Source organism: Choloepus didactylus, chromosome 8, assembly GCF_015220235.1.
Source record: "Choloepus didactylus isolate mChoDid1 chromosome 8, mChoDid1.pri, whole genome shotgun sequence".
NCBI lineage: Eukaryota > Metazoa > Chordata > Mammalia > Pilosa > Megalonychidae > Choloepus > Choloepus didactylus.
In genome coordinates, this window is record NC_051314.1 from 12759658 (window position 1) to 12786968 (window position 27311).

Consider the following 27311-nt stretch of genomic DNA (forward strand, 5'->3'; position numbering starts at 1 on the left):
TTGTTAAATTTGTTGGCATACATTCGTTGGTAGTATACTCTTATGATCCTTTTTATTTCAATGGGGTCAGAGTAAAGTCCCCACTCTCATTTCTGAGTTTGTGTTTTCTCTCTTTTCTTTATCAATCTAGCTAAGTGTTTGTCAATTTGCTTGATCTTTTCAAAGAACCAACTTTTGGTTTTGTTAGTGCTGCTATTGTTTTATTTCAATTTCATTTATTTCTGCTCTAGTATTTGTTATTTCTTTCCTTCTGCTTGCTTTGGTTTAGTTTGCTGTTTTATTAATTTCTCCAAGTGCACAGTTATGTCTTTAATTTTAGCTCTTGCTTCTATTTTAATGTCAGCATTTTAGGCCATAAGTTTCCTTCTCAACACTACTTTTGCTACATTCCATAAGTTTTGATACATTGTGTTCTGTTTTTCATTCACCTCCAGATATTTACTGATTTCCCTTGTAATTTCTTCTTTGATCCACTGATTGTTTGAATATGTTAACTTCCATGTAGTTTTTGGATTTTCTAGTTCTCTGCCTGTTCCTCATTTCCAGCTTCATTCCATTACAGTCAGAGATAATGATTTGTTTAATTTCAATATTTAAAAATTTTTTAGATTTGTGATCTATCCTGGGGAATGATCCATGTGCACCTGAGAAGTATGTATACACTGCTGTTTTGGTTCAATATTCAGTACATGTCTGTTAGGTCTAGCTTATTTATCATATTTGAATTCTATTTCCTCATGAACTTCTGTCTAAATGTTCTATCAAATGATGAGAGTGGTTCTATCTGTTGAAGTCTCCAATTATTATTGTAGAGCTTTCTATTTCTCCCTTCAGTTTTGCCAGTGTTTGCCTCATGTATTTTGGGGCACTGTGATTAGCTGCATAAATATTTACGATTGTTATTTCCTCTTGGTGGATTGCCCCTTTTATTGAGATATCATTTCCTTTTTGTCATAAAAGTTTTGCATTTAAAGTCTATTTTATCCAATATTAATATAGCTCTTTTTGTTTATTATTTGCATGAAATATCTTTTTCCATTCTTTCATTTCTAATGTATTTGTGTCTTTGGGTCTTCTAACCTATGTGAGTCTCTTATAAACAAAATATAGTTGGATTATGTTTTTTTAAAAAAATTCTGTGTGTTTTTATTGGGGAGTTTAATCCATTAGCATTCTGTGTTATTATTGTAAAGGCAGTACTTATTTCAGCTATTTTATCCTTTGGTTTTTATATGTCCTACCAATTTTTTGGTCTCACTTTTCTATGTGGTTGATCTTTTGTGATGTATATGACTGATCTCTTTCTCATTTCTGTTTCTGTATATTTTTAAGATAATTTCTTTGTGGTTTCCCTGGGGTTTATATTACACACCATACTTCCATAATCTACTAATTTGAAAAAATACCAACATAGTTTCAGTAGCATACACATTCTCTGCTCCCATATCTCTCTGTCTCCCCTCTTTATGTTGTTCTTTTTTTCTACTTTACCACTTTATGTTTTGCATTATCAGGAAATATGCCTTTTCCTTGTTTGATTGTATTCTGACTCTTTTAGGACTTGAAGAGTGGAGTTGCATATTGAGGATACAGTACTACTGGGTTTTGCATTTATCCTTTTAGTTACCCTTACCTGTAAATCTTCATTTCTTCACACTACTTCAAGCCACTCTCTCCTGTCTTTTCCTTTCAACCTGTAAAACTCCCTTTAATAATTCTTGTAGGGCAGGCTTTTGTTGATGAACTCTCAGTTTCTGTTTATCTGTGAAAATTTAAAATTCTCCCTCATTTTTGAAGGACAGTTTTGCTGGATAAAGAATTTGGGGTTGGCAGTTTTTCTCTTTCATTATCTTAAATATATCATACCATTGCCTTCTTGCATCCATGGTTTCTGATGAGAAATCAGTACTTGGTCTTAATGAGGATCCCTTGTATGTGATGAATCACTTTTCTCTTGATGCTTTCAGAATTCTATTTTTATCTTTGGCATTTGACATTCTGATTAGTATACATCTCAGAATAGGTCTTTGGAGTATGCTGTGCTTCTTGGACATATATACTTATGTCTTTTATAAGAGCTGGGAAATTTTTGGCCATAATTTCCTCAAACATTCTTTCTGTGCCCTTTCCCCTATCTTCTCTTTCTGGAACTCCCATAATGCAAACATTTGTACACTTCATGTTGTCACTGAAATCCCTGAGACACTGCTCAATTTTATCTGTTCTTTTCTCTATCTGTTCTTCTGACTGTTAATTTCAATTGTCCTATCTTCTAGTTCACTGATTCTTCTGCCTGTTCAAATCTGCTGTTGTATGCCTCTAGTATATTTTTAATCTCTATTATTGTGCCTTTCATCCCCCTAATTTCTGTGTAATACAATTTTATTGAGATACATTAATGCAACATACAATCCTCAAAATTGTACAGTCAGTTGTTCACAGTATCATCATACAGTTGTGCATTCGTCACCACAATCTCTGAACATTTTCACTACTCCAAAAAATAAAATTAAAATTAAAAAGAATATCAAAACATCCCATTCCCCCATTGTTCATTTAGTTTTATTAATACAGTTTTATTTGAGATACATTCACACACTCTACAATCATCCATGGTGCACAATCATTCATAGCACCATCATACAGTTGTGCATTCATCCCAGAATCAATTTTTGAGCACTTTGCTTGCTAAATAAAAATAAAAGCAAAAAAGAACACCCAGAACTTTCCATCCCCTCCATCCCACCCTATTCATAATCTAATTTTTGTCCCCATTTTTCCACTCATCTGTCCATACACTGGATAAAGGGAGTGCGAGCCACAAGGTTTTCACAATCACACAGTCACACTGTGCAAGCTACGTAGTTATACAATCATCTTCAAGAATCAAGGTCACTGGGTTGCAGTTCGACAGCTTCAGGTATTTCCCTGTATCTTAAATATATCATACCACTGCCTTCTCACCTCCATGGTTTCTGCAGAGAAATCTGTACATAGTCTTATAGAGCTTCCCTTGTATGTGGTGAATCTCTTTTCTCTCACTGCTTTCAGAGTGCTCTCTTTGTCTTTGACATTGGACAGTCTGATCAGTAAGTGTCTTGGAGTAGTGCTATTGGGATCTATTCTGTTTGGGGTATGCTGCACATCTTGTATCTGTAATTTTATGTATTCCATAAGAGTTGGGAATTTTTCAGAGATTATTTATTCTATTATTCTTTCTGCCCCCTTTCCCTACTCTTCTCCTTCTGGTACACCCATAACATGTATATTTATGTGCTTCATGTTGTCATTCAGTTCCCTAAGGCCCTGCTCTTATTTTTTCACTCTTTTGCCTATTTGTTCCTTTGTGTGTAGGATTTCAGATGTCCTGTCTTCTAGATCACCTATCCTTTCTTTTGCCTCTTCAAATCTGATGTTGTAAGTCTCCATTTCTTTTTCATCTCTTCTATTGTGCCTTTCATTCCCATAAGTTCTGCCATTTGTTTTTTCATACTTTTTAGTTCCTCCTTATATTCACCCGATGTCTTCTTTATATCCTTCATCTCTTTTGTCATATCTTCCCTCAGCTCAATGATTTGATTTCTGAATTGATTTTTGAATTGATTTAGGAGATCTGTTTGACTATTAAATAGTTGTTTCAATTCCTGTACCTCAGTTAAAATGTTAGTTTGTTCTTTGGCTGGTCCATATTTTCATGTTTCCTAGTATGGCTCACTATTTTTAGCTGTCTTGGGATCTGATTTTCTTGAATAATTTATTCTGTAGCTCATTTTCACTCTTTTACCTAGGGTTTTCTTGTCAATTGGCTCTGCTCTTTGTTCTTTGGTGTTCAGTTCAACTTACTTTAGACCTCTTCCATAGATTCTGTTTAATTAATCAGATTTTTCAACTCTTGTTTTTTCTGGTTCTTGCTCTGCCTCTATGTAAATGTTTTGTGAGAGGGTCTCCCTAGATATGATTGACCCCAATCAGATTTTCCCAGTCCAGACAGGCCCAGGTCTTAGGAGGAGGGTATGGAATTTCCCTAAGGATAAGGACCTGAAGATTGCCAGACCCTTTGAAGCCTCTAGACTCCGTGTTTTCATATCCTGTCCAGAATTTGGCACTTGTCAGCTCACAGCTCCAACCAGTGTAAAGAGATGCCACAGGTGCCTTGAATACTCTGCAAACCTTGTCCCTGCCTGGGGTGTGGCTGACTCAAGCTGGTTTCTGTTTTCCAGTCCCTAGGCACTAAGTTCTCTGAAGGAGGGCCACCACCTGAGCTGGGCCCCTGTCCTTCCCTTTTCTTGCAGAAGTTATGCCCTTCAGGGGATTCTCTCCCCCACTAGACTCATTGCTTTTTCTCTCAGAGCTATCTTAGCTCTGGTCTTGCCTGGGTCCAGTGGTCAACTGCAATATTTGAGGCTTTCTGTAATGAGCTACATAGAATAGTTATTTCAAAAAAAAAATAATAAAATAAAAAAGTATGAAAAAGAAAAAGAAGTCCCCATTCAAGGCCTTTCCCCAGCCCCCAAATTTTGTCACTCCCAGTATGGACTATTTAAAGATAAGCCCTTTAGGCTATTATCTCCTTCACCTGAATAGTTACTCTGAGACAACTTTAACTCCGGCCTTGCAGGAGGGCCTGGGTTGAAGCAGAAGCTCTCATGGACTATTGAAATGCAAAAAAGATAAAGAGAGCAAGAGAAGAGGGGAAGAAAAAAAAACAAAAAATAGAAATACCCACTTTCAGAGCAGAATCCCAGCTTCCAGGGATTGCAAATGGGAATCTACATACCCTTTTTGTCAGAGCCCAGCCCTTTTCCAGTATTCTGAACACCTCCAACTCCAAAAGTCTCTCTCCGTGTGTGGCTTTTTATTTATTTTTTGTTTTTTCTTTTCTTTTTCTTTTTTCTTTTTTTTTCTGTTGCTGTTTTTGTTAGCCCTGGATTCTCTCTGCTGGGCTGATTATTCCCGTATTCTTTCATGCCTGCTCTCAGTTTATCTGTGCTTGGAGCTTTTATTCATCAGTGCATTAGTTTGTTAATTCTACAGTTCAGGTTGGGTTGAATCCCCCTCCTTGCTCCCAGCACAGATTGTTTCTTTTTTCCACAGGGAACCAGCTCCAATACAGTCTGCATGCTGGGGGGGGGGGGGCAGTGGGTAGAGGGGAACCTGGCCAGGGAAATCTACAGGTTTTGTTGCAGTCTTAGCCATTCCACCCATTCCAGACTGTTTTATGATGTTCCACACAGTTCCTGGCTATTTACCAGCTGCCCTAGGGGAGTAACTAAATTCCACACTTCACCACTCCACCATCTTGCCACACCCCCTGTTATGTTGCTTTTTAAACTTTTAAATTCTTCTTTATGCTCACCCATTGTCTTCTTAATATCTATTTATGCATATGTCCTGGTTTACTAATGCTGCCAGAATGCAAAATACCAGAAATGGGTTGGCTTTTATAAAGGGGATTTATTTGGTTACAAATTTACAGTACTAAGGCCATAAATGTGTCCAAACTAAGGTATCAACAAGAGGATACCTTCACTGAAGAATGACAAATGGCATCCAGAACACCTCTGTCAGCTGGGAAGGCATGTGGCTGGTGCCCTGGAAGGAAAAAGCAGAAAAGCTAAGAGAAAAGCTAAGAGAGACAGTAGCCCAGAGACATTTTGGAGAAAGTCATTTTGAAACCAGAACCCAGGAAAACGACTAGCAGATGTTGCCACGTGCCTTCCCATGTGGTAAAGGAACCCCAGATGCCATTGGTCTTTCCTCAGAGAACGTATATACGTCCTGATGCCTTAATTTGGACATTTTCATGGTTTTGGAAATGTAAATTTTGTGAACTAATAAACCCCCAATGTAAAATCCAATCCATTTCTGGTATTTTGCATTTTGGCAGCTTTAACAAACTGGAATATATGGTTTCCAAATACTTTCTCCCATTGTGTAGATTGTCTTTCACAACAAAGTCTTTTTCTTTTCTTTTTTTTAATTAAATTCAGTTTTATTGAGATATATTCACATACCATACAATCACCCATGGTGTATAATCAACTGTTCACAGTACCATCATATAGTTATGCATTCATCACCTCAATCTGTTTTTGAACATTTTCCTTATACCAGAAAGAATCAGATTAAGAATAAAAAATAAAGGTAAAAAAGAGTACCCAAACCATCACCCCATCCGACCCTATTTATCATTTAGTTTTTGTCCCCCGTTTTCTACTCATCCATCCATACACTGGATAAAGGGAGTGTGATCCACAAGACTTTCACACTCACACTGTCACCCCTTGTAAGCTACATTGTTATACAATTGTCTTCAAGAGTCAAGGCTACTGGGTTGGAGTTTGGTAGTTTCAGGTATTTACTTCTAGCTATTCCAATACATTAAAACATAAAAAGTGTTATGTGCATAAGAATGTCCACCAGATTGACCTCTCAACTCCATTTGAAATCTCTTAGCCACTGAAACTTCATTTCATTTCATTTAGCATGCCCCTTTTGGTCAAGATGTTCTCAATCCCACTATGCTGGGTCCAGATCCATCCCCGGGAGTCATATACTGCATTGCCAGGGAGATTTACACCCCTGGGAGTCAGGTTCCACATGGGGGGGGAGGGCAGTGAGTTCACCTGCCGAGTTGGCTTGGCTAGAGAGAGAGGGTCACATCTGAGCAACAAAGAGGCACCTAGGGGGAGACTCTTAGGCACAATTATATGCAGGTTTAGCCTCTCCTTTGCAGTAATGAGCTTCATAAGGGCAAGCTCCAAGATAGAGGGCTTGGCACATCAAACTGCCAGTCCTCAATATTTGTGAGAACATCAGCAACAATCCAGGTGAGGAAGTCTAACACTTCTGCATTTTCCCCCAGCTCCTCAGGGGGGGCTCTGCATATATATTTTTATTCTCTGCCCAAATTACTTTGGGATGGTCACTATTTCACTCTAACATATACAAACCTACCATATCTCACTTCCTATTCAAAGTTCCATGTAATTGTAGTGTTTGAACAGACTGTAGAAGTTATATTGTTTAGAAAATATAGATCCTGCACCAAATAAACATCTCTTCCCTTGGTCTCACATGGAAGTTGAAGTTTTAAAACACAGTCAGTTTCAACCTTTACCCTTTGGCCCAATTTGCCCTAGTTTTAACTTGATCTGCTTCATTCATATATCTAATTGAAGTCTGGGCTCTTTTTCAGCTTTTTTTTTTTTTTTTTTAACAGTTGCTGTATGCACTAATACTGACACTCATACCTGCCGAGCTCTAGCTCTGAGTTTCAGGTATCACACAGATACCCAATGTTCCAGAGCCCAATCAGGTTATACACAAAGGGATCAGCATCTCAGAGTTTGGAAATAGCCATTACAATTCAGGAATAGATTTTACTGCTGTAAGAGCTTATAACCTAGGGACAATTACAATAATTGTTCCCCTGTTAGACTGTGCTCTAAGGCTCAATTCTGACTTTATACATCATAGTTAGTTCATACTGGTGAGGCATTATAGCGTTTGCCTTCATAACAAAGTGTTCTGATGCACAAAAGTTTTTAATTTTGAGGAGGTCCCAATTACCTATTTTTTTTTTTCTTTCATTGCTTGTGCTTTGGGTGTAAAGTCTAATAAACCGTTGTCTAACACAAGATCCTGAAGATGTTTTCCCACATTTTCTTTTAGTTTTATAGTCCTGGTTCTTATATTTAGGTCTTTGATTCTATTTTCTGTTAATTTTTGAATATGGTGTGAGATAGGGGTCCTCATTAATTCCTTTTCATATGGATATCCAATTCTCCCAGCAACATTTGTTGAAGAGACTGTTCTGTCCCAGATGGGTGTACTTGGCAGCTTTGTTAAAAATCAATTGGCCATAGACGTGAGGGTCTATTTCTGAACTCTCAATTTGATTCCATTGGTCAATATATCTATCCTTGTGCTAGTACCATGCTGTTTTGACTACTGTAGCTTTGTAATATGATTTAAAGTTAGAAAGTGTTAGTCTTCTAACTTGGTTCTTCTTTCTAGAGATATTTTTTTGGCTATCTGGGTTCCCTTACCCTTCCAAATAAATTTGATGATTGGATTTTCCACTTCTGCAAAGTAGGCTGCTGGAATTTTGATTGGGATTGCACTGAATCTGTAACTCAATCTGGACAGAATTGACATCTTGATTATATTTACTCTTCCAATCCATGTAAATAATATGTCCTTCCATTTATTTAGATCTTCTTTTATTTCTTTTAATAATGTTTTGTAGTTTTCTTTGTATAAGTCCTTTAAATCCTTGGTTACATCTATTCCTAGATATTTGATTCTTTTAGTTGGTATTTTGAATGGATTTTTTTTTCTTGATTTTCTCCTAAGATCGCTCATTATTAGTGTTTAGAAACACTATTGATTTTTGTATGTTGACCTTGTACCCGGTCACTTTGCTGAATTTGTTTATTAGCTCTAGTAGCATTGTTGTAGATATTCTGGGACTTTATAAATATAAGATCATGTCATCTGCAAAAGGCAAAAGTTTTACATCTTCCTTTCCAATTGGGATGCCCTTTATTTCTGTTTCTTGCCTAACTTCTCTGGCTAGAATTTCCAGCACAATGTTGAATAGCCATGGTGACAGTGGGCATCCTTTTCTTGTTCCAGATCTTAGAAGGAAAGCTTTCAGTGTTTCACCATTGAGCATGATGTTAGCTGTGGGTTTGGCATATAATATTTTTAAATATATTTTTTTTAATTGAAATGTAACCTATATACATAACAGTGATAACTTTCAAGGTACAGTTTAACAAATAGTGAGAGTGTAAATTTCAGAGAATGTTATGGGTTACAGTTCCAGAATTTCAGTTATTTCCTTATTGTAAAATGTAACACATATACAGAAAGGTGATAACTTTCAAAGTACAATTTAACAAGTAGTTATAGAGGTAATTCCAAAGAATGTTATGGGTTACAGTTCCACAGTTTCAGTTCCTTTCTTATTGTGAAATATAAGATATATACAGGAAGGTGATAACTGTCAAAGTACAATTTAACAAGTAGCTATAGAGTAAATTTCCTTATAGCTATTCTAATACCCTAGCATATAAAAAATTATATAATGATTCAGTATTTGTAATCCTTTGTTAAATCCTGTCATATTTATTGCTACCCCTTCCTCTCATTTAATTACTTTCTCAATCTTCAGGGGTCTCTAAGCAGAGACCACCCTAAATTGTTCATATTGAAAAGGGTGTCAACATTATGGGGAAGGGGGCTGCATCTGGTTGTTGTTCTTAAGGAGGCTGTTGTCTCTGGGTTTTAGGCCTTGTCTGGCATAGGAACAGTTTGGTGGATTTAAGTTTCTGACAGATAAACAGTGAGAGAAACTTCTATAGAATCTTAGATAGGGACCTAGGTATTTCGGGACTACTGTTGGTTAGGGCATGGCATACTGTGACTATTTGGGATAGTTGGGTGGAGATTGCATAAGAGAAACATCCAAGATAGCCTCTTGACAATATTTGAAATCTCTTAGCCATTATAACTCTTCTGTTGTGCTAAAGCTGCTGTTATGCAAAATACCAAAAATGGATTGGATTTTATAAAGGGGATTTATTAAGTTACAAATTTACAGTTCTAAGGCCATAAAAGTGTCCAAACTAAGGCATCAACAAGAAGATACCTTCACTGAAGAACAGCCGATGGCCTCTTGAACATCTCTGTCAGCTGGGAAGGCACGTGGCTGGTGTCTGCTGGTCCTTTGTTCTTGGGTTGTTTTTCAAAATGGCTTTCTCCAAAATGTCTCTGGGATCCTCTCTCTCAGCCCCTGTGCCTTCTTGCTTCTTTCTCCCAAGGCATTTCTCTCTAAGCATCTGGGGGTCTTCTCTTAGCTTCTCCAGGGCAAATTCTGGGCTTCATCTCTTGGCTTAGCATCTTCAAATGTCCTTCTGTCTGCATCTCCCTGCATCTCTAAACATTTCTGTGTACTCCTATTCTTAAAGGACTCCAGTGATCTAATTAAGACCCACCCTGAATGGGTGGGGCCACAACTCCATGGAAATATCTAATCAAAATTAGTCACCTACAGTTGGGTGGGTCACATCTCCATGGGAACAACCTCATCAAAAAGTCACCCTAATCAAGACTAATAAGTCTGGCCCCACAATATTACATTAAAGAACATGGCTTTTCTGGGGGACATAATATATCCAAACCAGCACAGTAACCTTATTGTTAACCTTTCTTTTCCCTCTTTTGGTCAAGAAGGCATTTTCAAGCCCTCAATGCCAGAACCAGGCTCATTCCTGGTCATCACGTCCCACATCGCCAGGGAGATTCACCCCCCTGGGAGCCATGTCCCATGTAGTGGGGAGGTTAATGAATTTATTTGCTGATTTGGGCTTAGAGACAGAAAGGCCACATCTGAGCAATAAAAGAGGTTCTCTGGAGGTGACTCTTAGGCATAATTACAGGAAGGCTTAGCCTCCCTTTTACAGCCATAAGTTTCACAAGAGTGAACTTCAAGATTGAGGGCTTGATTTATTAAGTATGGGGTTCCTAATTTTACATAGCATATATTCTGTGCAAGATAAACAATCAGTATCTCACATTATCTTCACTTAGTTGCACAATCATTATCACTGTCAATTTTAAGCAATTATCATAACACAAAATATCCCAGAGCTCTGTAGCCACTAATTATTCATCCCTAGTGTTAATGTAGTGTTGGTAAGATATTTCTATTAAATATAGTCTGTAATATGTAATGGGTAGTTTTCCAAATACCACTCTGTTGTTTACTGTTTGTACCAGTGTCATACTTCAGAGGTATATCATGCAAACACTTATTTATTGGAATATAATCTTGACATAAAATAATACCCCATAGACAATTCCCAAGTCAAAAATAAGTGAATTGGGGATCATTTTCTCTTTAGGAGTATGTCAGTCACTAACCTTCACCATGCACATTTGTAAACATAAGAATTAATCAATGCCACTCAGAAGATGCTTATTTGTCAGAAAGTGTTTTGATTGTCCACAAACGGTTTAGGTGCATATGGTCAAACTGGTTTCCCAAGACCCCAGTTAGATATAAGATGGATTCTACTATCTGGTTCTAGAATGAAATGGGGGAAAAACTGGGAAGAAACTCATTAAGTTCTTTAGTTTGAAAGTTAACCTTCACAAGATGTTGCTCTGATTAACACCTTGATGTAAAAATTAAAATGGTGGAAAAGCTGCTAATTTTTGGAAGTTAAATTTTAATTAGGATGACATAAAATCTTGTCATTTTCTTATATATCAGGAGAAGATCTTCAGATTTGTACTCTGGTCTTGAACATTAAAAAAGAAAAAAGATTGGATTTTGTTGAATTGCACAACTTTATTCTTTGTATACTCAAAATCACAAAATCTGTTTGTCTTTAGGTCCATTACTTGCCCTTCCCCTGCCCTGCCATTGTCATGGGGGTCAGGGACAGCAGCCTCTGGCTCAGTGAATGGGAGGCACTGGTGGCAGAGGAGAAGATGGCATAAAGGGAGAAGTATTTTGTTTCAGGGGCATCCTGCAGGCATCTGAGTCTGCTCTGTGACTCCATCTCCTGCCAGCAGGTGGCCTTCTGAGGCCCAGCTTCCATGGCTGACATCTGCTCCTCTTTTGTCTCTTCAGCTTGGGGGTGGCAGAGACTTCCTGCTGATGCTCAGCTTTAGGATGCCTCATTATCCTATTTGGCTGCTCTTTCAGCACCTGTAACACCAATTCCTGGTATTAAATTTTCTGTTTTAAATATTAAGATTAGCCTTATTTTCCTAGTAAGATTCCAACTGATACAAAACTTTAGAGGTTAAGTATTATGACAATGAATGCTTTTTATTAACCTGATTGATTTCAGAGTATTTGTTACTAGCTTAGGTTTGAGAATCCATTAATTCACTCAAGAAATGTGACTACAAAAGAGAGTAAGAAAATATACAGGAGGATTGTTGGAAGATGGTGGAGTAGGGTGATCCAGGATGGAGTCCTTCTGTCAAAACAACTATTAAACTGGCAGGAACTGTCTGAAACAATTATTTTGAAACTCCAGAGGCCAGAAGAACACTGTACAGCATTTGGAGAACAGTGGGAAGAAGAGGCTGATAAATTACAGTAAAGAGCAGTAAACTGCCCTCTCTGCATGGCAGCCACAGGTGCCCATCCCTCACTCTCAAGGTGGGCAGTCATGGGGGCCAGCTAGCTTGTTGGTGACAGGAAGGAACACAAAAATCCTCTTACTCAAGAAGAGGGGTGGGCCTTGCTTATCACTTGTCACTGCTTTTGATTAGTGAATTTGGATCCTTGGGGGCTGGGCTCAGAGAGTGGCCATTGTTTCAGCCAGCCCAGATAGAGGCAGTGGCAGCCATTTTTTTAACCATTCCCAGGGTGGTGGCAGTGAAGACTTAAGGATGCTGTGTTTCCTCAGGGCTGCAGGGGGCAGTTAGTTGAAGGGCTACATTTGCTGGGCAGGCCAGAAAAGCTCAGCGTTGGGGATCTGTTGGAGAAGCTCTTGGCACTTTTCCTGATCCCCTCCCCAGGATACTTTAGATCTGGTCTGCACCCCCTTTATGGGTGCCTTGCCCTGTTTTGGCTGGGAAAGACTGACTTGGGAGAGTCGTCTCTGGCATGCCCCTCCTCCCAGAATTTATCCTCCAGGAAAAAGCAGCCTGAGATAATGAAAGGAATGTAAGAAGTTATAGAGGCAGACAGTCTGGGGCAAAGGCCTGCTGGCTTCAAACACCCAGGAGAGGGAGGTCTGTCTCCTGGGAAACAGTGGTGACAACCAAAATCCTGTTAACAGGGGAACTAAAAAATAACTAACAAACAAAAGCCCAGGACCAGACAGAGGCCCAGAAAGACAGGGAAAACCCTGGTGCTCTGCCTTTACCTTGGCAGACCTTCCTGAGAGGAGGGCTGAAGCTCAAGAAAATCTATCAGCTGGTTACAAAACAGACATCTCAGGGAATAAATCCCAGAGTTAACAGTTTAAAATATTACAATGTACAGTGTGCAACAAGAGGACAAGACAAACAAAGAAATAGGAAATGATGTTCTATCCAAAGGTAGAGGATAAAAATCCAGAAAACACCAACAAAGAAGATGAGAATGTGGACATACTGAAAAAAGAAGCCTTTAAAAAATGACCTTAAAAATGCTTAAGAAGATGAGGGAAAATACAGAGAAAGAAATAAAAGCTATCAGGAAATCAGTGAATGAGCCATCTGAGAGTCTTGGTAAATAGTTAGAAATTTTAAAAAGGTATGGTTGGAACAAGTTCACAGAAATGTTGCTATATTAGGTTATTTTCTTGGGGTAGAGTAGGAACATGTTGGAAGTAAAGCAATTATTTTAGGTTAGTTGTCTTTTTCTTACTCCCTTATGTTATGGCTTGTTTGAAATTTTTTTTACCATATGTTTTAAAAAAAATTTTTTTTTGGACATGGTTAATTAAAAAAAAAAGAGAGTTAATAAAAAAGAACATGAAAAAATATGCAGAGCCCCCTTGAGGAGCTGGTGGATAATGCAGGGGTGTTGGGCTTCCCCACCTCAATGATTGCTGATGTGCTCACTGACCACTGACATAGGGGACTGGTGCTTTGATGGGCTGAGCTCTCTACCATGGGACTTGCCCTTGGCAAGACTGTTGCTGCAAAGGAAAGGCTAGGCCTGCCTATGATTGTGCCTAAGAGCCTCCTCCCGAATGCCTCTTTGTTGCTCAGATGTGGCCCTCTCTCTCTACCTAAGCCAACTTGGCAGGTGAAATCACTGCCCTCCCCCTATGAGGGATCTGATACCCAGGGGAGTGAATCTCTCTGGCAACGTGGAATATGACCCCTGGGGAGGAATCTAGACACGGCATTGTGGGATGGAGAACATCTTGACCAAAAGGGGGATGTGAAAGGAAATGAAATAAGCTTCAGTGGCAGAGAGATTCCAAAAGGAACCAAGAGGTCACTCTGGTAAGTCCTCTTACGCACAATATAGACAACCCTTTTCAGGTTCTAATGAATTGGAATAGCTAGCAGTAAATACCTGAAACTATCAAACTACAACCCAGAACCCATGAATCTTGAAGACAGTTGTATAAAAATGTAGCCTATGAGGGGTGACAATGTGATTGGGAAAGCCGTATGGACCATACTCCTCTTTGTCCAGTGTATGGATGAATGAGTAGAAAAATGGGGGGTGGGGTGGGGTGGGGAAGGCACCCAGTGTTCTTTTTTACTTTAATTGTTCTTTTTCACTTTAATTTTTATTCTTATTATTTTTGTGTGTGTGGTAATGAAAATGTTCAAAAGTTAATTTTGGTGATGAACTCACAACTATATAATGGTGGTATGAACAACTGAATGTATGCTTTGTATGACTGCATGGTATGTGAATATATCTCAATAAAAATGAATTAAAAAAAAGGGAACCACGCAGAACTACTGGAGTTGAAGACCACCATAACCGAAGCAAAAAATCCCCAGAAGGGTTTCAAGAGCAGATGGGAGCTGGCAGAAGAAAGAATCAGTGAATTTGAAGACATGGCAGTTGAAATGAGTCAGGCTGAGGAAAAGAAAGAAAAAATAATTACTGAAAGTGAAAATAGCCTAAGACACCTCTGGGACACCATCAAGTGCACAAATATAAACATTATGGAACTCCCAGAAGGAGAAGAAAGAAAGGGACAGAAGGAATATTCAAAGAAATGACAGAGGACCTCCCAAGCTTAGCAAAAGATGTGAATACACACATCCAAGAAGCCCAGAGAACACCAAACAGGATAAACATGAAGAAAATATACTCTGTCATATACTGATAATGTTATCTAATGCAAAGAAAAAGAGACAGTTTTGAAAGCTGCAAGAGAAAAGCAATGAGTTATATACAAGGGAGTCTCAATTAGACTGAGTTTTCCAATTTCTCATCAGAAACCAGGGAGGCAAGAAGGCAGTGGATTGAGATACTTAAAGTGCTGAAAGACAATTGCCAACCAAGAATTCTGTATCTGATGAGATATTCTTTCAAAAATTAGAGAGAGATTAAGACATTCTCAGATAATCAAAAGCTGAGGGTATTCACCACTACTAGACCTACCCTACAAGCAATGCTAAAGGGAGTTCTTCAGCCTGAAAGGACTAGACAGTGGTTCAAAAAATAAAGTGGTTCAAGAAATAAAGACCTGCAGTCAAAGTAACCACTTAGGTAATTTTATATTAAAAGAATATATCAACCCTCACATTTATGGCCAACTAATTTTTTTTAAAATTCAGTTTTATTAAGATATATTCATATATCATATAATCATCCATGGTGTACAATCAACTGGTCACAGTACCATCATAAAGTTATGCATTCATCACCCCAATCTATTTTTTGAACATTTTCCTTATACCAGAAAAAGTAAAAATAAGAATAAAAAATAAAAGTAAAAAAGAACACCCAAATCATCCCCCCCATCCCACCCTATTTTTCATAAAGTTTTTGTCCCCATTTTTCTACTCATCCATCCATACATTGGATAAAGGGAGTGTGATCCACAAGGCTTTCATAATCACACTGTCACCCCTTGTAAGCTACATTGTTATATAATTGTCTTAGAGTCAAGGTTACTGGATTGCACTATGATAGTTTCAGGTATTTACTTCTAGCTATTCCAATACATTAAAACTTAAAAAGGGTTATCCGTATAGTGTGTAAGAGTGCCCACCAGAGTGACCTCTTGACTCCATTTGGAATCTCTCAGCCACTGAAACTATTTTGTCTCATTTCGCATCCCCTTTCTGGTCTAGATGTTCTCAATCCCACCACCCTGGGTCCAGATTCATCCTCGGGAATCATATCCTGTGTTGCCAGGGAGATATACAGCCCTGGAAGTCAGTTCCCACATAGTAGGGAGGGCAGTGAGTTCACCTGACAAGTTGAACAGAGAGCCACATCTGAACAACAAAGAGGTACTCAGGGGGAGACTCTTAGGCACAATCATAAGCAGGTTTAGCTGCTCCTTTGCGGTAACGAACCTCATAAGGGTAAGCCCCAAGATAGAGGGCTCAGCATACCAAACTGCCAGTCCTCAATGTTTGTGAGAACATCAGCAACAATCCAGGTGAGGGTCTACCACTTCTGCATTTTTCCCCAGCTCCTCAAGGGGGCCCTGCATATATATTTGTATTCTCTGAATGGCCAACTAATTTTTGACAAGGTGGCAAAGACAACTCAATTGGGAAAGAATACTCTCTTCAACAAATGGTGCTGGGAAAACTGGATCTCCCTTCGCAAAAAAAGGAGGACCCCTACCTCACACTATATACAAAGTGGATCAAAAACCTAAATATAAGAGCTGGAACTATGAAACTCCTAGGAGAAAACATAGGAAAGCACCTTCAAGATCTTGCATTAAGCAGTGGTTTCTAAGACTTTACATCTAAAACACAAGCAAGAAAAGAAAGGATAAATGGGACCTCATCAAAGTGAACTTTTACACCTCAAAGGACTTTATCATTAAAGTAAAACAGCGATGGGAGAAAATATTTTGAAACCGTATATCTAATAAAGATTTTATATCCAGAATATATAAAGAAATCTTTTAACTTAACAACAAAAAGACAACTCAATTAAAAAATAGGCAAAAGACATGAACAGACATCTCTCCAAAGATGATAAACAAATGGCCAGAAAGCACATGAAAATATGCTCAACATCATTAGCCATCAGGGAAATGAAAATCAAAACCATGAGATACTATTTCACACCCACTAGAATGGCTGCTATTAAAAAAAAAAAAAGAAAATAACAAGTGTTGGAGAAGACATTGAGAAATAAGAACACACATTCATTGCTGGTGGCAATGTAAAATGGTACAACCTCTGTGGAAGACAGTTTGGTGACTCCTCAGAAAGCTAAGGATAAAACTACTGGCAATCCCAGTACTCATCACATACACAAAAGAATTGAAAGCAGGGACTTGAAGAGATTTTTTGCACACTGATGTTCATAGCAGTGTTACTCAGTTGCCAAAATATGGAAGCAACCCGAGTGTCCATCAACAAATGAATGAATAAATAAAATGTGGTTTGTACATACAGTGGAATATTTTTCAGCCATAAGAAGGAAAGAAATCCTGATACATGTGGCAACATAGATGAACATTGAAAACATCATGTTGAGTGAAATAAGCCAGACACAAAAAGACATATATTGTATGATTTCACTGATTTGAAACAATTAGAATAAGCAAACTCATAGAGTCAGAATCTATAATATGGGTTACGAGGGGATGGGGTGGGGATAGGGAATGTAAAGTTAAGGTTTAAAACGTACAGGTTTCCTATTTGGAATGATGGAAACATTTTGATAATGGATGGTGCTGATGATAGTACATCATTGTGAATGCAATTAACAGCACTGTAAAATACATCTGAATGTGATTAAAAGGAAGAAATGTTAGATTGTATACTTGTTAACAGAATCAAAAATTTTTAAAAATCGGTGGAACTACAATACACAAACAGTGAACCCTAAGTTAAACCATTGACTTTAATTAATAGTACAACTATAAAAATGTGTAATCCATCGATTTTAACAAATGTTCCACTAATGCAAGGTATAGGTGGTGGGGTGTTGTATGGGAATCCTGTATTTCATGTTTTCTGTAAAACCACAACTTCTCTAACAAAGGCAAAAATTATATAAAGGGTGGAGAAGTTGAATATTTTAGTTTCCTGGCTGCTAAAGCAATTATTGTGCAATGGGTTGGCTTAAACAATGGGAATTTATTGGTTCCCAATTTGAAGCTAGAAGTCCAAAGTCAAGGTATCAGGCAAGGCAATGCTTTCTCCCAGAAGACTGTGGTGTTCTGGAGCTGGCTGCTGGTGATCTTTGGTCCTTGCTTTTTTGTCACATGGGAATGCACATGGCCTCTCTTGGCTTCTCCTTTTCTTCCAATTTCTGTTGACTTTCAACTTCTGGATGCTCCCTGTGGTTTTCTCTCTCTCTGTGGCCTTCCCTATAAGGCCTTCAGTAATTGGATTAAGACCCAACCTGATTCAGTTTGGCCACACCTTTACTGAAGAAACCTCATAAAAAGGTCCTATATACAAGGGTTCATACCCATAGAAATGGATTAAGAACATGATTTTCTGGGGCACATAGCTCTAAGCCACCACAGCGAGTGAAATCTGTTTACAAACATAATCAATCTGGTAGGTTGAGGAAATGTTTTTTGGGGGCAGGAAGGAGGAGCATTACTAAGAAGGCAGAGTTACAGAGCAGATGGAAAGCAACAGAATCAAGGGCACAAGCAGAATTGAGTTGACTCCTGGTCATCGAGACAGAGGAGCTGAAGCAGCTCTGTAGACCTCTATGGGAGTAAAAGTAAGGGAGTTTACTCACCAAAGACATTTTCATTGAAAATGGAGGGAAACACACTTAGCTAAGTTTAAGGTGGGTAAAGGGCCTAAATTCTTGAAGAGAGTGGAACAGACTGTGGGAATCAGCCTGCTGTCATGAAAAGCACTCTGATCTTGGAGCCTGGAAACCTGTTTGTAAACTGACTACAATAATCAGCTGTGTGATTTTGCGCAAGTCACTCCATTTTTTTAGACTCTTCTGTAAAGGATTTGGACAAAATCATTAACAATACTTTTACCTCTAAAATTCTGATTCTATGAGAGTTCTAGCTTCTACCTACTTGTCCTGGTTCTACCTAATGGTGCAACACAAAATAAAATGTTCCACATGACATCCTTTCAAATTATTTGGAGACAGACATCATACTTCTCTTCACCTTTCTCTTCTCCACCCGAAATAGCCTCTGCTCTTTCAACCATTTTTTTTAATACCACTATTTCCTGGTAACACTCACCTGAATACAACTTTTTAAAAATAGGAACTCAGAAATGTACATGATATTTTGGACATGGTCTAATTATCACAGGGGACCATGAGTTTTTACTAACTCCTGTTATTTGGTGATACTGATTTAGCATTTGATTAATTTTCATTTTAATTACTTAAATACTATCAACCTCAACCTGCCTTTAACTTTTCTCTTCTTATTATCCACATACTAATAAAGCTGTTTTTAAAATGCAGGCTGTGGAAAGCAAGGAGGACTGAAATGTGTCTCATTTGGGTCTATCTTGAACTTTATGTAAAAACATGCTGACCACTTAGTAAATGAAAACTTTTTTTTTTTTTTGTCAAGAGCAGACTCTTTCAGTCTTCTATAAGTGGTCCGTGCATGCTATCACTACTTTATATAATAGCAAGTGCAATTTACTATGGATAATGACCCTATTGTAAAGCAGGATCACCCAAGTATGACGCAGAATCCATTGCCCAGATTATAATAGATGTAGGGGTTGGCTATAGTTTATTAGAGATCCTAATCTCTATAAGATGAAGAGAATAACCAACCACTGAACAATGAAGTATTTAATAACATTTTTCAAGATGAGTATTTTTATAAAAAATTTTGACAAATCATGAAGATTTCATAATACCTGTTTCCTCAGAAAAGAAAGTACTTAATGGAAACTATCCAGAATGACTGGGGTTTAAAAACTGGTGGAAATTTGCATTAATATTTACATAGTTCCACAAATTTTTATGTCCACAGTAAATTTTAGGCATATAATTCTAGATCTTATGATCCTAAATTAAATACCCTAACTGGGTGCCTTGAAATTCATGTGCTGGGAGATAATTGATCCCCTTGGTCCTCAAAGGCCGTAGGATGGAACCTGGAGCAGTCATGGCCCTCCATACCTGTCACCTGTCACAAGGAGCCCTGGACTCTCTGGAACATGGCAAAGGAGCCCCCCCCCCCCCACCTCGTCATCTACTTCAGCAGCAGCTGTAGAATGAATGCACTGTTGCTCATCAAAGACAAGGGAGCCATGGAGTTGCTGGAGCAGTTGGCATTCCAGAGACCTAAGGAGCTGTTGGACTGTGGGTGTTGTGGGGGCAGGAAGACTGGGCCAGGGCTCTGCTTTCAGACCTTTGTCAGTGATGTGCCCTTTAAATGCAGTTCAAGCTATCGGTAGGGTGATTGTGCTAACAATACATGTATATTTTGCAAACTGTAGCTTCATTATTCTGAAATATTTGGAATAAAAGAGTTCAATTGAATTAGAAATCCATTCACATTATAAGAAATGGCACATTACATTTGTTAGTGAAAGACAGTTGTTATTCTTTTAAATTTATTTAAATTTCAAATGCAAATTAAAAAATTTTTAATGATATAATTCACATACCATAAAATTCATCCTTTAAAAATGTCCAAGTCAGTGTTTTTTGGCATATTCACAGAACTGTGTAACCATCACAATATAATTCCAGACATTTTCATCACCTTCCCAAAACCCCATTCCCATTAGCAGTCATTCTCCATTCTTCGCCACTCCCAGTTTCCGGCAACCATTAATCTACTTTCTATCTGTATAGAATTGCCTATTCTGGGCACTTCATATAAGAGAAATCATACAATATGTGGCCTTTTCTGTCTGGTTTCTTTCACTTAACATGTTTTCAAGGTTCACCCATGTTGGAGCATATATTAATACTTCATTCCTTTACATGGCTGAATAATATTCAATTGTATGTAGACATCACATTTTGTTTATCCATTTATCAGTTTGACTGTAAATTTTTGAATGATCATAAAAATGGCTTAAAATTTTTTATCACCCACTTGTGCAATCACTTTTCTTGTATATGGTCATTATCAATAATTTGAAGACACTATCACTAAAAAGTCTGGATTAAGAATTGCTGTAGATGTTTCAATTTGATATTAAAAAATCCATGCTCCCAGAAGGAAGTGCCAGTCTTTCATTAACATTTAAAACCATTTTCAGAACTGTTACACAAATTTATTTCTCTAAAACTCTGTACATTTTCCTTTTATCATAATTATACAAAGATGATATGTAATGAATTTTTTCTCCAAGTTCCATGTACACATCCCTAAATCCTCTCAAGTTTATTCCAACTGTGCCAAACAAAAACTATTTTTTTTACATTTGCTGGGATGTGAAAAACGTTGGAAAGCACAGCCCTAGAGAGAACCTCAGACTTTAAAGAGGATTCCTAATAGGGAGAGATAGCTTCATTTATGATCCTTTATATGGCTCACTGAAAAAGTTAACATATTCATATAATTTTGCAAGTTGATCCTATTTCCCCAGCCTTTATGCAAATCTCATGGCTATAGTTTGTAGTCTTGAGTGCTAGAGAGGCTAGCTGGACATCTATGGGTCAGTTTTGTAGAGGGTTAACCTTTTAATAGGCTGGGTTTACATCTAGTCCACCATTTTTTCTCTCTTTACGACTGATAAGATTATTTCAAGTTTGCTATAATTATTCTAAAACATACACACATACACACACTTGTATATTGTTTTATATTTTATTTTAAAAGTAACAGTAATAAATGCTTTCCCTTGTTGGGGAATGACATTGCTATCATCAGTGGATAAAGGCTTAAAAAGTAACAGCGTTTTGTCCCAAATGAACTTACATAATTGCACAAGTCATAAAGCATTCAGAAATGCTAGCAAAAATTACAGCTTTCTAAGGTCCTTGTGAAGCACACCACAGGAGACCTTGATTTTAGTGGGGATCCCTGATCTGAACAATACTGCTGCATCTAAGGTCCCTCAGTTTTACACAGACAGTTAAGATGAGCAGCCAGGAGAGCGCAGGTGTTCTGAGGCAATGGAATTCTGCTCTGATGTGCGAGTTTAATGATGTATTCACCTTCAAATTACTCCAAGAGCATTAAACACTTCAACTTAAAGTTATTAGCCTAGGCACTCACTCTATTCATCTTAAGTTACAGGATATAGATCCCACCTCAGGAAACGAAAATTAACGAGAATCATCCACCCCCTCAAAACCCCATTCAAGCCGAGTCCTTTATGCTGCCACCATTAGCTTCTAACAAACACCCACAAATATATTATCATCTATCATATACTAGTCGAGGGATGGCAGATGGGCTTTAACTCAAATTCCAACTCTGAAACACTGTGTTAAAAAGGAATCTGAGGTCACAGGTGAATTGGGGGAATAGCTCCCTGTGCTTCAGTTGGGCGGGATCTCTAAAATGGGCACGGAGAGGTGGGAGGCAGCACTCATGCTTCATATCTGCAATTTCTGTATTACTACAAAAGCTGAAGAGGGTGTTGGTTATGTACACTTGGAAAAATATAACAAAGCTCCATTTTTCTATTTGAATTACTATGTCTTTATCTCGGGATTTAACTAGTTTCATGGACCTGAATCTCAATTAAGATAGAATGTCTATGGTGAGGGTTTCCCTTTTGACTTTATAAGAATTAATGAGAAAATAATATTCTGAAAAAGGATGCATTTAGAGTACTTTAAATCACCATCAGAAGCACCTTCCTAATTGTGACTACAAGTAGAGGACAGTTCTTATTCTTGTATTTCTACTGCTGTGTTTCAAATAAAAAAACAGTCCCAGTTTCCAGAATGTGGGGAAAAATATCAATTCCTGAAATAAGAATGTAAACACATGCAGCAGAGGCTATCCAGGTATGCTCCCTCCATTTACGTGGCATCGTTAATGACCTAACCATATCTTTTCAACCCTAGTTCAGGGATGAAAAATTCCAGAGGTAATATTTGTATAATTTTTTTTTTAAATTAAGGTTTTCATTATGAGAGCCAGGTGTATATATGGACTATTTTTTACACTTAGACTTGGAGGGAAATGTGGACTGGGACCGTGGAACGGCTAGGAATGAATGAGATCCCCTGACTGTGCATAATTATTGGCTGTACAAATCCTCAATATAAGCAGGCAGCCCTCAAAACATTGCTATGAAATGTTCATCATGTTACCTCTGGATGGTTCTGATAGTCTGATTCAAACACTTCATCTGGGACTCAAAGGATAATAGACCTGACTCAGGGACTAAATGTCAGCAGAAAATTCCACAATACCCATTGTGACTATTACCAGCAACTTCTGCAGAACTTGACTGAAATCTCATTTCCCTAATCAGAAGAAATCTGTTTTGCATCCAAGTATGCTGTTATATGTAAAAGTTACCTACTATTTAGTTAGAAAGTTGAAGACCACAGAAAATGATTTATAGAAAGAAAAGGAAATTGCTTATTTTGGGGATTATAAAGAAAAAAGGAAACCCAAACCAAGAAAAGGTTGTCACAGAGGCCCAGGGAGTGAGGGTACAGTGTAAGAATTTGTTTCCACTCTTCTTTTAACAAGTTAGCACATGACGGAGAAGCTGGAAGGAGGCAGACAGTGAAGGTGCAGGGGATGATAACTCCAGTTGTGCAGCCATCCACTCCTATATCTCTTTAGATAAGGTTATCAAAGCCAAGCATTCATGACCAATACTGTCAGGTTACCATTTGTATCACTTTGGTTTATAACACTATCTTTGTCTCTCGATTAAATCATTTCCTGTCTGCTTTTGGCTCTGTACCTTTAGTTTTCCTGATAAGATGAGCAAACTTCCAGAACTGCAGGGAGTGCTAATCCCTTAGCTTGTTCTTTCCGAATACAAATACTAAAACAAAACAAAACAAAACAAAAGAAATTTATGCTCTATCAATTGACATGTTTTGTAAGTTTTGAGCTCATGTTCAGGTTTAAAGGAAGCAAAAACACTGGTTCTTAAAGCTTCCCTCTATGACAGAAGCTCCTGAAGAAACCATCTGTAGTTAATCTAGCCGTGTTCACCTTCCAAAGTGTGCTGTTGCATAACTGCATCTAATGTTGTGTTTGGAGAAATAGACTCCCTGCCACTGTCCTGCCAGAGCTAATACTGAGACAGATAAGGATCACAGGATGTTCACAGTTACTTGGTGGATCCCGTATTTTGTTTTTATCTGTGCCAGAGGAAATCACAGAATGATAAACAGGGGTGTCCCTCTGAAAGCTGGGTACTACTACTCTGGCTTTAAAGGCTAATTAGAGGATAGGCTCCTTTGCTAGTGCAGCATTAAGGGTGTGCTATGAGGGTCAGTGTGCTAAAAACCTACAAAGAATGGATGTATGGGAAAGGAATCATCTTTAAATTGAGAAGAACAGATAGATAGAGGTCTGGATCTCTAGTGGATGCAATATGTATTTTCTTTCTCTTCCATTTCCTACCCTGGCAAGACTCTAAACACCTTCCAGGCTCCAGACAACCAAATGGCAAGAAAGGCTCAAAATAATTTTGTTCGATAGTGAGAGTTGCTGGGATCTAGACCATGGCTAAATGGTAGCACTGCAGGACACCAGTGCTCATGAGGGCTTCTGTGGTTCCAGGAGATACACGGGATCCAGACTAGGTAGGGAGAAGTTGGGCTGGAGTCCATCAGTCGCCACACTTACTGATCAGTGGTTTTTAATGTAGGCTAAACCTTGATGATTAGCTTAAAATGTAAGCGCAACACAAAGACTTTATGATAGGTGGATGGCAGCAAAAGTGTAAGAGGGAGGGACCTAGAGAGAAGGAAGATTTTCTGCACGTTTAAAAATGTTAATTAGAATGCATGGACATATGTAACCAAGACTTTTCTTTAAGTTTAAAAATGAAACTTGCCCAGGTCATTAATTCTACAGAATTAATGTTACTAAAGCTGTAATAACATACATTTGAAAAGGCAATTTTTCCGAATTTCTATCTACTTCAAACAAAATCCAAAACACATACACAATTACATACATTCATACAGCCACTGCACTGCCAAAAATAAGACATGTGTAAACTTGCCCACGGACACTCAGAAAGCACATATGCATGGATGCCAGCATATTCCCCGCTTTAGGAACCTGAGATGCATGTGGGCTGCGATGAGGGTCAAGAGACCCTGCTGCAGATCTGTTCAATGTCACTCATCTTTTTGGGACAATCTGCAGAAAGGATGAAAGGTGAGTCCTGAGTCACCACTACGTCATCCTCAATTCGTACACCGAGACCACGAAACTTTTCTGGGGCATTCCTGTCATCCTCTGGAATATAAATGCCTGAGAAGTAGAAAAAAGAACATGTTGCTAATCAATGACAGTAGCTGGGTGATTTGCAGCAAGTAAGTTAACCTCTCTGTGTTGCAATTCCCTTATTTGTAAAACTAAGATATTAATGGTACCTACCTAATAGAATTATGAGGATTAAATGAGATAAACATGTAAAAGTTCCTGATACATAACGGTCAATAAATGTTGGCTAGCATGATTAGGATTAAGATTACAGTTATTTTATATATTAGACTACAGGCTCCATATAACTATGATAATGTTGATCACGATTCTGTCATATTCTAAAGGCTCAAGCAGAAGGCCGCTAAAATTACTTAGCTTACAAGTATGTCAATACATGCTGAGAACAAGCAGATTATACACATGCATCCTTCCTCTGCCTCAGAGTCCCCTGGAAAAGGGTATTATACATTTAGGTATTAGGAAAAAGAGCTAAGGTATTTTAAAATGTAGTAAAAGAAACACTTATTAGAGATTATTAGGGTGAACAACTAGAAGCTGCAAAAATAATCATTAAAAAGATATTTTCTTTTAAGCTATAAACTATGTCCACAATGTAAAGTAAGAAAGAAATAGGAAGACTTTAATGAACATTTGGAAAAATATAAGAGCCCAAGGTACCCTTTCTAATCATGGAGGCAGACAGACACCAGGTGGACGACACCTTCCTCATTACACTCACAGATACTGCTCTGTGATGATAAGTAAAAGATCAGCAGAGGAAAAGCTAGTGAAAGTCTAAAGAAACGCCCATGTGCCAACTAGATTGGACTAAATGGTATCAGAGAGCATGGTAACAGATGACCAGGTTCAAAGAGTGGTATAAAAGATGATTTCCATCTATCATTTATATAATTTAGAGATGAAAACACTTGAAACGTAAGATTCAGATCTGATTTCATGACAAAAACAGCATGCTCATTTAAAAATCAACTCTTCTAACATCAATTTTCACATACCACTTCTTGCCACCACTGCAAGTATCATCCAAGCCAGGTAGCTTATTTGATTGTCACCTTTCTCTGAAGTGTATGAGAAAAGATGTATATACTAGAAGTGGGATAATGCTGGGAAGTTCAATGCATTTGTAGGCAGGAGGTGTGGCAGCTAAGAATACAGAGTCTGTGTCTCTCTGCAAGAAAACACTGAACTGCCAGCTACCATCAAGCAGAAGACAAGTATAAATTTGCCGTGGCAAAGGCAGGGTTTAAAAAAGATTTATTTCTTAATATCTGCTTATAGAAAGTATTTTCTATCTGTTATTGATTGGAGAAGTTAAATTAAATAAATTGTGTGATATTAAATAAGAAAGCTAAAGATAAACGTAAAATAAACTACACTGGAAATATTTTTTTTTTTGTCTCTTCTAATTATGTTGGTACAGATAAAAATAAACAATGTTTACCTTGCTATTTCACATTATCATTATGTGTCACAAGGGGTCAAAGGTTGCTAACGTACCCCCTTACCTGGCTCAATGGTGATTACCATACCAGGCTGTAGAGGGAGGGAACGGGGAATGTCTGGAGTGTCATGGACATCCATCCCAAGATAATGGCCAACATGATGAGGGCAGTATTTTTGAGCAAACTGAAAAAGACAATTACCACAGTGCTAGTAGAACAATGGCCCCTTACAGGGCAAGTTGCGCATACATAAATGAATGAGATATGTGTTAATTCCCCCTCCATGGTTCTGCCACTTAGGTTTAACCTAGCTTTGGGATAATAATGCTCAAGAGACCTGATAATCTGCCACCTCTGGTATGCACTTCGGGCAATAACATCTAACTAATCTGCATTCCCATTCCCACTATTTAATATACCACATATATGCCGATTTGGGCAACTCCAGTGCTGACAATGGCAAGTGAAATTCCTTTTGGGGAGATGGGGAGGATGACTATATTAGGGTAGTTGAGATTCCTCTCAGGAAGTCTATTCTGGAGAACCTAAGCATCTCATAGCAGCTTATGGAGTAAACATTAGATATTAAATAACAGCAATTATTGGGCATTTACCAGGTTAGATATTCCAATCAGTTAATTAAAGATTTGTTAGCCTGAGCAGAGGGTAATTTATATCTTCTTTTCTATTGATAAAAGAGGCCCTGGAAGTCAAAACTTTAAAAGTGGGAGAGGCCTAATGGTCTGTCTGGTGTGACAACTTGGCATCTTTCTTTAAAGCTGAGGTTTTCCATTTTTTCTGAACACTGTTACATTTTGGGTACAATAAAATTCACTAAAGACATTCTGTCCCATCGTTTCAACAATGTCACTAAGACTACAAA

At 38.0% G+C, this 27311-nt stretch overlaps 1 protein-coding gene across 6 annotated transcripts in view; it reads right to left on the reverse strand.

The window, feature by feature from the left end:
• Window positions 1–22584: 22584 nt before the first annotated feature.
• Window positions 22585–27311, reverse strand: part of XPNPEP3 (X-prolyl aminopeptidase 3) — a 121587-nt gene continuing 116860 nt past the window's right edge. For 5 of the 6 annotated variants that reach the window (XM_037846656.1, XM_037846657.1, XM_037846660.1 and 2 more), the window contains 2 exons: window positions 26492–26612; window positions 22585–25010 (listed from right to left, as the gene is read on the reverse strand). In XM_037846656.1, the coding sequence (XP_037702584.1) occupies window positions 24844–25010; window positions 26492–26612 (288 nt within the window). In that variant the 3' untranslated portion in view covers window positions 22585–24843. The remainder of the gene's footprint in view (window positions 25011–26491; window positions 26613–27311) is intronic. The other variant, XM_037846658.1, reaches the window with a different exon arrangement.